Here is a 13581-nt window from a genome sequence, read left to right as displayed (position 1 = left end):
GTCTCCAACCTCTGGTCCTTGCAAATCTCCTGCTCCCGACCCACATGCAGATGCATGCATGCCCCTCCCACACACAGACAGCCCCACCCACACATGTTCCTCTGCGCACACAGCCCCTCCCACACGTGCACAGATTGCCCCCCCCCACGCTAAACGAGTCCGTGGAGGCAAAAAGGTTGGGGACCACTGCACTAAATGACAGGACTTAATTTTTTGCTAGAAAAAACAATTATGGAGTGCAAAAAGACAAACAATTAGATACATATTTTTAAAGTATCAAAACTGAACACAGTCCAACCTCACAGCCACACAGAGATGGACCGTTTCATGACATTTTGCTCGTTGAACTAAAGGAAAAGATGATGCATCACTTCCGCTCCGTGTAGAAAAAAAGTCAATTGGACTCTTTCTTCGACACGGATGATGATGGAACAGGACGTATCATACCAGCACAGGTTAGCTTTGCCACGGTGGGGTCAGCCCTCACTTCCCAGCATCTGCTGCCCAGGATGATGTGGCAGCCATCTCCCAGCAGCTGCTGCTAGAAATCACCACTTCTCTTGACCGAAGGGTAGGGCCGGTTCATCTTGTCCATGCCTGCATTAGGCACCCACCTCTATGGCCAAGAGAACCCCAGTGGCTGTGTAGGCAGCATAATCCATGCATTCCTTCCTTCTTCTCCGCTGTTGTACCAAAGAAGGGACAGGACCAACCACAGCGATCAAACTAGCAATAAACACCCAAAGGTAGTTATAATTCAAAGTTTAAATGTTTCTTTTTTAAATTTGTTATTTGCATAGCCAGCCAGAGGTTCCTGAAGATTTTTCTTGTTATGTCTCCCTGACTACAGCAATGCAAAGAATAAGCAAGAACCTGTGAGCTGGTCTTGATTAGACCAGCAGAGTTTTCTCCAAAATGAAATAGCCGTTTATTATGTAAACATTTGGATTAAGAAAAACTTGAAAGCCTGTATTTATACTGGAATTTCCTTGAATGCTGCATGCAGGCTTTGTAATATACATATTTTTTAAAAAATCAAAATACATCTATAAAGAGTATGCAAAGGTTGTACAACAGATCCACTTGCTTTTTTTTTTTCCCTGCCACAGACGGGTGAAAAAAAAGGAAAATGAGCACTTCTGCCTTGTTCTGATCCAGGCAGTGTTTGACTGGGTAGGAATACCCTTCTGAGCTTTTTCATGTTATGAAAACCCATGATCTTATCCTCTTGGGCTATGTGAGACTCAAGCTGCTTAAGGGTCGTTTGCAGCATCACATGCTATCTATAGTTTGTGTGATTCGGAGGGACTTTTCTGAGCTAAGGTGATTCGTATCTATCCAGCACTAACCAATCATTCCTTCCAGCCTTTGATTTCAAAAAGAGTTCCGCCACCCTGCTAAGAGTTTTTCCTCTCATCTCTTGGAGGCAGTTGTTAGTTTGCTGTTGATCTGTTCAGTTGGTTGCTAAGTACGTGTGTGGTAAAGAAAGCAGCAGCATGCACAAGTCTGTAATTTCGAACAACTTTGAGTAAAGAAATGTTTTTTATTCTACAAATGTCTCAGAGTGAGTTATTGTGACCATAAGTGCCAGTTAACGAGAATGGAGTGGACACTGGGGAATTTGTAGCTATTCTCCTCTGTGAATATTTGTATTTCTACTGAGTAGGAAAAGAAATTGTACTAGAAATCCAAAACTGCAATGTGAAGTGCCATCCTACTATCCAGAGTAGAGGCGCTAAGAGATCCTTCAATGGCTCAGCTGATGGACTGAATGTTAATAGCAAGTTGGAGGGGACAGGAGATGCTGCCTTACACTCAGCACAGCCCATCTAACCCAGTACCTGTATTGCCAACACTGATTAGCACACCTTTCCAGGGGAATCTTCCCTAGTTCTTGGTGGACAAGCAGGATTTCAGTCCCCTGGGGCCTTCCACATACAGAGCACATGCTTTATCCCTGAGCTTTATTCCACTCTTTCCCCAAATCCCGGGAACTTCTGTTTCTCTGTGGTTTCCTTTGGAAATAATCCCACGTCTGCTTGAGTTATTTGTGTCCTTGGCCTCAGGCAGCAACATGTCTTGGGCTTTTCCGACCCTTCCTTGGTATCCTGAAGCTGAGACATCTAATGGAGGCCCACAAAGAGTGAGTGTGGCTGCCCTCCAGCCATCTCTGCTTGCTAGCAGACCTGTGAATAAAATGCATTGCCCGGGCCGTCACTCAACCCTTCTCTGCTAAATCAAAGGCTCCCCCTGTCAATATGAGTCAGAATATATATCATTTTCTAGACTTTACAAAAGAGATCTAGAGATTGTGAACAGCACCCTAAAGGCAGGAATCCAGGGCATATAATACACTGCCAGCTTTAATAGCTAGTTGTGTTAGGGAGCATAATGGATGCCATTCAGTGCAGCCAGCACAAAAAACATACTGTCAATAACAGAGGCAGGTGACAGACAACAGAACAGACTGAAGGAGGTGGAACATCAGAGGCATCACTGCCTGCAACGTGCAGGGGTTCCCCGTTGTTATCTTTTGTTCACAAGTTTTGCTGTGTTCCGATGCACTGGGTCATAAAGAAATCGATGCACGAACCACATGAAATGATCCCTCTCTTGCACCAAAGAAAATGACGGTTCCTAGCCCTATTCTGGATGCCAGGAAATCCCGGAGAGGCAAGAATATCGGCTAGACAGTAGGTGGCACCACCATGCCGTGCATGCGCTCAAGTGGCAAGGCACAGATTACGCTGGTCGGAAGAGCTTCTAGCAAGACATTCCATCATGGAACTAGCTCTCTCTCCTTTGCCAAGAGGCCTGCCTGGTGTTAAGATCCCCTCTGCAGTCATTCCAGCAACATCTTGTTCTGGCCCTTAAATGTGACAAAGATTCTTGGGGCACTTTAAAAGATCCTAATTAGGGATTTTTATCATACACGTTGGAGCCACCCAAGTGGATGTCATTATGTGCCGCCATGTCACTTCCCGCTTCCCCGTCAATGAGCAATTTCCAAAATCTCCTGTCCTCAACTGCCTTGATCGGCTCTTGTAGACTCAGGCCTGTGGATTCCTTATGGAGTCAGCCCACCTTGGATTTCATCTTCCTCTTTTCCTGCTGCCTTCCACTTTTCCAAGCATTATTGTTTTTTCCTGAGAATCCTGCCTTCCCATGCTGTGCGCAAAGAAGGACAGCCTCAGTTTCAACATTTTTGCCTCTATAGGCTGGATTTGATCTAGAACCCACTTGTTCATCTTTTTGTAAATACCTTCTGCATAATCACTTGTGAAGGCCCCATGATCAGATGTATAGTGTGGTATGCCCAGTAGATGTAATTTTTGCATGTATGCATGCGCGTGCGCATGTGCACACACATGCAAACACTGGAACATTTTAAACAATGGAACCCAAGGGCAGCATTAGATCTACAGAACCTGCATACGTTCAAATTGGCAACCGATTCAAACCAGCGGTTGGTGATAATACTCTTTTTCTAGTCATGTTAGGCTAAGTTAACGTTTCTAGTGATGTATGGCGATGATGTAGGCTTCCTTCAGTCTCGAAAGATTATGGTAACGTGCTCTGTATGGAGGACTTGGAACTGCGCCTAGTGTGGCTGAGGAGGCCAATTCGAGAATGACAATCCCTTCCACACTGAAGACAAATCCAATCTGTCCCCTGTCCAGCTCCCTGGTTTTGCTGCTTTCGGGACTGCCTCTTTGCCTCGGCCTGCTGGACAAGGGTCTCTTCAAATTGGGAGAGGCCGTGATGCAACACCTGCCTCCAGGCTGAATGCTCAGATGTCAGGGTTTCCCATCTGTTGAGGTCCATTCCTAAGGCCTTCAGATCCTGCTTGCAGATATCCTTGTATCTCAGCTGTGGTAACAACAGCTATAATAGATGTTACTTAGAAGCATGCAAGATTCACCACGGTGCCTCCCAGGAGAAAAGCTGGCCTATTTGAGCTTAAATCTCTGGAATGGCTGAGCTGGTTTTAGCAGGTGGGAAAATAAGGCCAGATGTTACTACAGACTAGCCTTAAGGCTGTGCAAGGAGGGCATTTGCCCTGGGTACAAAGCTGAAATGGGCACAGTGTGCCAAGCACAAGGGGGGGAAAAAAACACTTCATCTTCTGCTTTCCCCTTTCATATTCTAGGTATCGTTTGGGTCATAGATGGCTTGCGACTGTTCCAGAACTGGCCGGCATCTTCAGAGGACAGGAGTAGGAACTCTGTCCATGCTCTGTTGTTGTACTCCAGTCCTCTGAAGATGCCCATGGCCACAGAGGATAGCGAAATGTCAGGAAGAACAACTTTCAGAACACGGCCAAAGAGCCCGAAAAAACCACAACAACCATCAGATCCCGGCCATGAAAGCCTTCGAGAATACTCAGAAATTTCTTGCCATCCCTTCTTCTTGGGTTGCCTTGGGACCGTGCAGGTTGCCCAAGGCTACACAGGGTGGCTTTCTTCCTTGGAGGCACCATGGGAAATCAAACCTCCAGCCTCTGGCTCTGCAGCCAGATGTCTCAGTCATACAGACAGTGGAATATGTGTACATATATATGCTATCTATATATGATTATGTGCCGTAAATTTGCTTCTAAATTAAGGTGACCGTATGAACTTATGTCTTCTGAAAGGCCCCCAGTCATCGACAGCTCTGCTCAGGTCTTGCAAACTCAAGGGCGTGACTTCCTTTATTGAGCGAGTCCACCTCCACGCTGGTCTTCCTCTTTTTCTGCTGCTTTCAGCTTTTCTCAGAATTATTTTTTTTCTAGCCTTCTCACAGCACACTCAAAATCCAGTGCCCTCAGTTTAGTAATTATGGTTGTAGAGAGAGTTCCGTCTTGATTTGATCCAGCACCCACTTACGTATTTCTCTATCTGGTTGTCCATGGTATCCATAAAGCTGTCCCTTAACACCACATTTCATATGAATCATGTTTCCCCACGCCAGCTTTCTTTGTAGTCCAGCTTTCACATTTGTACACGGTAACTGGAGTTTGTGCAGATATACTACTTATCTATACAACCGAACAGTAACAACCTTAGAACTGCAGAGCTGAAAGGGGCCCTATAGATCAGTGGTCCCCAACCTTGGGCCTCCAGATGTTCTTAGACTTCAACTCCCAGAAACCCTGGCCAGCAGAGGTGGTGGTGAAGGCTTCTGGGAGTTGTAGTCCAAAAACATCTGGAGGCCCAAGATCATCAATCCCAGTCCCTGACAAGGAGGCCCAGTGGGAAACTGAACTCCCAAGAGACCCAAACCACTGAGTTGTCCAGCAATTCTGGATGCATATATACTATACATAATAGTATATACTGTACTATATTATTTAGGTGCGATGCACACACACCTACAAAACACATACCACTGCATACAGAGGGTTAAAAGGGGAAAATTTGCATTCTTGGCTTTGCAGGGGCCCTGATTTATCCTATTCTCTATACTCCGTTCTCTTCTAGGGCGGTTAAACGAGCACTGCAGGAAACAGCTGTAAATTCAGATGTCTGTCGGTCAGTGAGCCCCGTGGATCAGGCCTGATGCTCCGGAGCTGCCGACGAAGCAACGGAGCCGTGGAGTTCTTAGAAAGGCAACCTCCGAAATCCAAGATTTGTGACGAGACCTCGCCTCCCTCCCTCGACGGATCCGCACACAACACACACACACCCCGCCGGGCTCCCACCCCCTCCCCCCGCCCCTAGTCTGCTGCCTGCCAGCCAGACAAGCCCCGCCCCTTTTCATTGTCCTCCCCTCCTGTTTATACACAAAGACCCCCCCCCCATCTTCCCCTTCCTCTTCCTCCTCGCTGGCTTTCTTCCCTTCTTTCTCTCCCCCTCCAAATCTTTCTTCTCTCCTCCTTCCCTCCCCCCCTTTTTTTCTTCCTCCGTCTCTCTTCCCCTCTGATCTCCTAGCCTCTCTTTCTTTTTCTTTCTCTCCCCCCCCCCCCGCGCCGCTCCTTTCCTGGGTTAAAGGATTTGAGCAATGGGGCGGAGGTGGAGCTCGGCAGAGGATTAAAAGAAGCGGATGTGTTAAGGGACTGATCCAGATTTTTTTCTCTCTCCCTCCGCTTCTCATCCTCCCTCCTTGGCTTCGAACCCGCGAAAACTTCTCGGGGGTGGGGGTGGGAGAACAAGAAGCAGCGGACGAAGCGAGAAGGATTGAAAAAGACGAACCAGAGGGATATACGGAATAGCCAAACCCCCTTTTTTTCCGCCATCCAGCCTGATCCCGCGCCGCGTAACCCACCCCTGACTCAGATCCGCCGCCTGGATTCCCTCCCTTCCCTCTTGGCTCGGGGATCGAGAGAGGAAGGAGCCGCGATCGCCGAGGCTTGCTGGAATCTCCCCCCACCCCCGCCCGTCCGCTTCCCCGGGCAAACGTGACCGAGCCGGGGCCAGCTTCAGCCGGCCGACCACGCTTCCTGCAAACATGGGCCGAGGGAAGGGTTTTTTAGCCCCTTGCCGCCTGGCGGTCATCGCCGACACCAAGCTGGCGTGAAAAGTGGAGTAAGGTCCCCTTCTTTCTTCTTTCTTTCCTTCCTGATCCTGAAAGATCGGGGGATTTCCTAGCGGGCCTTTTTTTGGGGGGGGAGGGGGGAATCCTAAAAAGGCGTTGCTTCCCGAGCTGGTGTCTCGGGTTTTTTTGGTGTGTGTTTTTGTGTGTGTGTGTGTACAGCCCTTCTTCCTCTGCCGTTCTCGGCTCCTGCTCTTGGCTTTGAAGGCGCTCAGGAGCGTTTCCCCGCTGGAAGTTGCAGAGAAAGGGAGGCTTTTGATATCTCGGGCGCCTGGGGTTTGCCTTCGCTACCCTCTCTCTCTCTCTCTCTCTGGATTTCAGACCCTTCCAATCCTCGGGAGTTTCGATTCTCGCCGGTTTATTGGGATACATATCATACATTCACCCATCGGTTCTTCTGATCTTCTTGGTTCAGCCTCGGAGGACGCCTGGCATCTTGGAGCACTCCACCGTTGATTTTCCACCCCTCTTCCTTTTTAATTAACCACTCTCTTTTTTCCTGACTTGGGCACGTGAATTCTTGGAATACCTGACCGTTCTTGAAATTCTCCGGATTTTAAGAGGGTTCTATGCAAATCCGCCTCTCTGGCTGCAGCATTCCCTGGGAATCCTGGCTTCCCGCTGGATTGTGGAGAACCGAGATTTCCCCACTACCTCGCTGCCTTTTGTTTCCTCTGTCTGGAATCCTGGCTTTTGACCCAGTTAAGAACTTCAGAAGGTGGCGTTGGGTACCAAAGTGCATCTAGCATCTTTCCATCACTGCTGCGTCTTCTGGTGGCTTTGGAACTCCTGGGATTGTTTGAAATTCTGAAAGGCGGAGACTTCTGGTAAAGTATTTGCACTGATCTTAATTTTCTTCCATTAAAAAAAAAACTATTTTCACCTCACCCTTTTTCCTTTTCTGTCATCCCCCCAAAATCACTCAAGGTTTTTGTTTTTTTGTTTTTTTGTTTGTTTCTTTAATGATGTTCCAGCCTACCGTTTAAAAACAGTGGTATTTTGCCTTATGGTGGTATTTATTCCGTGTAATGACATCTTAATCCTCGTAACGAGTGACATGCTACATGGGGCTCTATGTGACCTTCTAAACCCCAACCACTTGGCAGCCTGGCGTGCAGAGTAAAGCAATTTTTCCACCTCTTGGGCCAAATAGGCACTTACTGGGAAGGGGTGTACCAACTGCATAGCTGGATCTCTACAAGCAAGGGGTGAAATTTGCTGCCTTTCCTACGGTCTCCTTGCCCTTCGGCATCTGACGCCCTCTCTAGGTGTAGAGGAGCCAGACCTCCATGTTTTAATCTAGATTAGGTAGCCTGGGTGGATTCTCATCTCAGTAGTCAGTGCTCTCTCTTGCCTTTTGCTGTTTACATTAGTTGGTCTTTCATTCCTGATATACAGTAGTATGTACTGGTTTTCTTCATTCGGTCACCGATAAAGATTTAGAAGTATTTCTGCAAGAGAGAAAAAAGAAAGAAAGAACGAAGGAGAGGGCATGGTCTTCGTTTTCCCTGTCTCCTTTTTCACCCTCTCACCAGTTTGCCCCACAAAGGTGCTCAAAGCAGGAGGAAGAGGACTCCTCTTCAGGCCACAGCTGGGAGCCCTTTCCGTGGCGCGCCTGGGTCCCTTGTGTGAAGCGCTAGGTGTGAAACGGTCACCTCCCCAAGGGAAGGGAGGGAGGGAGGGTGTGAGTTGGGCAGGGGAAGGGTGAATGGACTGGAGGGATGGGGATGAATCAAGTCATAGATGGAGCGCCAGAGGAGGGCTTTCCATCTCTCTCTCTCTCTCTCTCTCTCTCTCTCTACTTGCTCAGTCTGCTTTTTCAGCCCCTCCTACCTGACAATCTTCGCTTACGGTTATCTTTCCCTCTTTCTGGCTCTGCCTCACCCCTGTCTTTCCCGCTTTCTCCTTCCCTGCATCTTCTCCACCCCAGACCCTCTTTTTTTCCCCATCTTGTTTTCTTGTCATCTATCCTGTCTCCCTTCTGTTCCTAGCCTTCTTCCCTCCACACCTTTTTTCTCTCCATTTATTTCCTATCATCCGGTCTCTCTTCCCTGGCTTTGCCCTGACGTTCCCTTCTCTTTCCTCCTCCTTCCCGGCTTGTTTTTCGAGGACTTTCCCCACCCGCCTTCTGCCTTTCCTCCCTTTCTTTATTCCTCTCTGTCCACTTTTTTGCTCTTCTTTTTCTTTCTCTCCTTTTGCCCTTATCCCGTCCTTCCTTTCTTATTCTCTCCTTCGTGCCCTTCTCATTGCTGAACCTTCTTTTTTTCGTTATAAACGCTCCTCGTTCTTTCCCAGGTTTTCCTCTGGTTCCCTGCTGCCCCACTCCCCGGATCAACCATGTCTTCCGCTCCTGTCCTGCCCGAATGGAAGCTCCAGTTGCTGGAGCGCCGGCGCAAAGAAGAGGAGGAAACTCGCCGCAGAGAGCGGGAGCAGCAAGACCGCATGGCCAAGATGCCGGCCTGGAAACGGGAGATCATCGAGAGACGCCGGGCCAAGCAGGGCTCCAGCACCTCTTTCTCGGAGCCAGGAGGGCCAGAGACGGCCACGGCCACGGCCCCTGCAGCCACACCACCCTGCCCAGAGGGGGCGCTGGAGAGTTCGGTGCTACAGGAAAAGATTGGCCCAATCCACCAAAACCCTTTCATTCAACTAGAAAAACGGCGCTACAAGGAGTCGGAGAATGATCTTGCCAGCGTGAAAGCCAAGCAGATCGTGGATCTGTACGGGCAAATTCCAGGGGTTCGCACCCTGCGTGCTGACAATGTTATTATTATCGAGACAGTGCCGGGGGCGCCGCCGGCACAACTCGCTGGGGATCGGCACTTAGGGGAAAGCAAGTCAGGTAGCGTGGAATCCCTGAATGAGCTGTTGGCACGACGGGGCGGCAGCGTGACCGAGATCCGCGCCGGGGAGGTCTTCATTGTCAAGTCGGCTTTGAGCCGTAGCGTGGAGGACCTCAATTCCGTCGGCCGGACCGAGTACCGGGGGTCGCTGCCGGAACCGCGTCAAGGGCGAGTGAGCAAACTGCTGAGTCGGTTCAGCCAGGAGGATGGCGGGCGGCAGGTACCCCCGCGCCCGGTGAGGTCCCTCAGTACTGAGAACCTTACCGAAAGCACCTACGTGACCAGGAAGCCTGGCAGCATGCCCGTGGATGCCAATCCTTCCACCAGGTCATACCGTGATGGCACGCCCAGTCCTCCCCGCGACCTTCCGGGTCTAACCTCCCCAGTGCCGTACACCGTAGCATCTTATCGCAGCCAGTTTGAAACCAAATCTACTAGCGGGGACGCCTGGCCAGACAGCCCTCCAAGGCGTTCGCCAGCCGGGAAAACACGGGGCAGGGAGACGGCCTCTCCGGAGAGGGGGCCCAAAGCGGATGCCAGCAGTGATTCGGAGGCTAGCTTTGAATTCCGGCCATCAGCAGCCCCGGCTCCGGTGGCTGAAGATGATGTCCAGGGCAAAGCTTTGGCCAACCTCCGCCTCCACTCGCGGAACTCTTTCATGGTTGTGCCGCGACGGACCTCGTCCTCTCCTCCCCCACTCCCAGAACCCAAGCAGGAAGCCAGCCCTCCTCCTCCTCCTGCTGCTGCTGCTGCTCCCGCTGTCAAGCAGCCCCCGGCCCCCACTTCCTGCTCGACACCCAGCCGAGAGCCACTTCTGCCAGACGTCCCCGCCGAGGATCCTCTTGAGGCTGAGGCCATGAGACGGGGCGGGAGCGGAGGCACCACCAAGGAGGATGTCCGGGTGGGGGGCTTGGCCCGAGCCTCGTCCCCCCACCCAGCAGTGCAGCGTCGCAGCGGCAACACCATCACGATCAATCCTCGCAAGGTCCCCGTGGCACCTGTTATGGCAGTAGAAAATGGCTTCGAGAGCGACACTCCCACCGCCGTGGCACCGGTGAAGAAGCGCTACCCCACGGCTGAGGAGATCCAGGTGATTGGGGGATACCTCTCCCTGCAGCGATCTTGCCTGGCCAAGAACGATCCCCATCGGAAGAAGGTATGTGCACCTGTTGTCTGGCACACCTCTCTGTGCATTTGGCGTTTTGCCGTTCGTTCGTCTGCTTCCATCACTATATCTGCCTTCAGCTTTGTCTCATAGTCCCTTCGGTCATCGTCTGCTTCTTCATTTTCTTGACTTTGTTCTTTCGGTCACTGCCGTCCTTTGCAAGCTCATTTCTCTTTTGTTCCTTTTCCTGTTCTCTCCCCCCCCCCCCCCGCTGCCCTGTTTTTGCTTCCTTTACCCTTTTTGTTCATCACTTCCAACACAACTGGAAATATATTCATATAAGGAATTGCACTGGCAGGGCTAAACGTGACGTTCTTTTTGCCTAAACGGTGTGAGATTCCAGAAGAGCGACGAGAACCTCGATCCTCTTTCATGATGAAAACTTCTTCCTGCAGCTTATCTCCCCTCCCCCCCCACCATACACACCGTGCTTTTATAAAGTATGAAATAGGTTTTACTGTCTTTGTCTTTGTAAATTACATAGTCGTTTGCCCCATTTTGCGGTTGGGCAAACAAGGCCAAGGAAATACAATTTGCTCCTGGCCATTCTGCATGTTTGTGACTTGACGAAATTTGAACCTGTATCTATCAGGATCAAGTATATCACTTTTGCCAGAAGACACCTCCTCTCTTGTCCATTTAGTCACCTCCTCTTGGTATTCACCATCTTTTTATGCTAGTCAGGATGCTGCTGTTATGTGACATCAAGCCACCTCTGACTTAAAGTGAACCTATGAATGAGGGATCTCTGAGATGTCCTGTCCTTAACAGGCTTGCTCAGCTTTGGCAAACTCAAGCCTGTGGCTTCCGTTAGGGAGTCAGTCCATCATGCATTTGGTCTTCCTCTTTTCCTGCTTCCCTCCACCCTGCCTCGTATTTGTCAAAGAATGCTCTGAGATGTTTATGTTGCTTCAAAGGTCAGAGTTTAGAAAGCATACTTTATTTTTTTTTCTTTTTGGACTGCACCTTCCAGAAGCCTCCAGCCTGGACAGTTTGTAATTGTGCCGGCCGGGATATCTGGGAGTGGTAATTCCAAAAAGTAACTGGTTCTCAAAGATAACTGGAGGCGAAGTAATTTTACTTGTTGCTTTGTGGGCGGAATACCAATTAACAGTTAGCGTACAAAACATCCTCAAGGTGCTTCCAGATGGTTGAGATGCAATACTACTGTTAACAGATGTTTCTGTAATAAGAAAACAAGGCATTGTTGGGGAAAATTGGAAAGAAGACAGTGCAAATGGAAGACAGTGTCTGGATCCCCAATAAAGTTCTATTTATGGGAAGCCTTGTTTGGAAGTCCCCCTTAGTCCTCCGTCTGTCCACCATTGCTTTTTGTCCCCAGCCCATCTTTCTTTATCTTTCCCCTCCATTCCTCTTCTCTGTTTCCTCCTCACCTTCAACCTTCAGCTGTGCTCAGTGGATCCCTGCTCTGTCTTGAGAACAACAAGCAAGGCTCTGCAATGCTGAATTTCAGATTTTATTTTTATTTTCTAACGAGTTCCGCTTGACTTTTGACATTCAGCCTGCAGCTGGTAAGGGCTTTGAGCCTTCTCACACAAGACATTAAAAAAGCACTTTCCTCTTTCGCGCTGTTGGTCGGTCGGTGACTGCATGCTAACACAGGACAAAAGACGTTACGGAAATGTAATGCATACCTTGTTAGCAGCATTGTTTTATGTCTTTTTGGGTGGTGGTAGTTACATTCACATTCATTTTCAATTGCTTTGGGTTTTGCACAGTGGCTTCTAAGCCTCACGTGCAACCATGGCCATAAGCCATTCGTGATATTTATAGACGGCTCCCAGGAGCCTCAGTTACAAGCCAGATCCCCTGTTGTGTTGGCTGGGGTTTTACAAGCCCACATCCAAAAGGGCAGATCGTCCGTCAAGTTCAAAGGGGGGCGATCAATATCAGGGTTGTACTTAACATGCAATTCCTTGCTCGTCTGTAATTTCATCAGGAGTTGGCTGTGATCACTCGAAAGCTCCTGGCTGCCAAAGGGACAAAAGGTCCTCCTGTTAAGGAATGAGACATGAATGGGACATCCTTTGACCTGTAAATGCCTTCCTCCAGTGCATTCCGCTCTCTAGAGTTATTTTACCGTAAGCATTCACAAATAGGGATAGATTGACAGATAGATCTACATAATGAAATAAGTGGATAGGACTAAGAGACATACTGTTTAGGAAAAATTAAAAAGTGGTCTTATGATTTCCTGCTTTAAAAGTTATGACCTATTAAGAAAGGTAGATCTATCCACCCCTGCACATGCCTATAATTTTAATCTAGAATTCCAGCACAGATTTTCATACATTTTATTCCCAATCTGCTGGCTAGATAGCTCACTGTGAGTTAGATATCTGGTTGTGGAACCACAGTCTGGGAGTTCGATTCCCCCACTGTGCCTCCTGTGAGTAGAACCAACTGGTGTGGCCTTGCCCGAGCTGCGTAGTCCCCACGACACCCCCAGAAGGAGGGAATGTTAAACCACTTCTGAGTACTCTCTACCTAGAAAACTCTGGAAAGGGTTGCTGTAAGTCACAATTGACTTGAGGGCACATTATTATAGTCTTTATTCCCAAACCAGACACCTGGTGGAAAACCTGTATCTAGAAGTCCCGTTCTTTGCACTGAGCATGTATGAAATGAAAGAGGGTGGTATAGCTAGAGAAAAGGACAGTCAAAGAAGGAGTGCTTAGCTACACTCTCCACCCTCTCTCTCCCCACTTCATTTTGTTCCCTTCTCCAGCTGCCTTCCACTTTTGGCTTCCAGGTTCATGTTTTCTACTGATGGAGGGGAATAGAAGGAGTTGGAGACTTGGGGGAGAGAAAGAGTGAGAGGGGCAGGATTAGGCCCACTTCTCATTTCAGATGACAGCCTTCCCCAAAGATATTGGTTGGTTGGTTAAGATTTCCGGATATCAGACACTTGAGGCTTCCCTGACATCAAACATCTGGTATGTAGACTTATCAGGGTCTTTTGAGTTCACTCATTGTGGGCCCGTGATGGATCTTCTCCGAAGAAATGGGAGGGTGCGGGGTGTGGGTGTGCCTTAAGAC

At 49.1% G+C, this 13581-nt stretch overlaps 1 protein-coding gene across 3 annotated transcripts in view; it reads left to right on the top strand.

The window, feature by feature from the left end:
* The first annotated feature begins 5745 nt into the window (after nt 1–5745).
* PPP1R18 (protein phosphatase 1 regulatory subunit 18) overlaps nt 5746–13581 on the top strand; it is a 48101-nt gene continuing 40265 nt past the window's right edge. Inside the window, exons 1-3 of one of the 3 annotated variants that reach the window (XR_013542744.1) lie at nt 5746–7340; nt 8809–10512; nt 13271–13478. Coding sequence is in view for 2 of the 3 variants with exons in the window: in XM_020812291.3 (XP_020667950.3) it covers nt 8851–10512 (1662 nt within the window). In the remaining variant the exon portion in view is untranslated. The remainder of the gene's footprint in view (nt 7341–8808; nt 10513–13270; nt 13479–13581) is intronic. The other 2 variants (XM_020812291.3, XM_078388746.1) reach the window with 2 other exon arrangements.

This window comes from Pogona vitticeps, chromosome 2 (assembly GCF_051106095.1).
Source record: "Pogona vitticeps strain Pit_001003342236 chromosome 2, PviZW2.1, whole genome shotgun sequence".
Taxonomy (NCBI): domain Eukaryota; kingdom Metazoa; phylum Chordata; class Lepidosauria; order Squamata; family Agamidae; genus Pogona; species Pogona vitticeps.
This window is presented reverse-complemented; position numbering and strand designations above follow the sequence as displayed.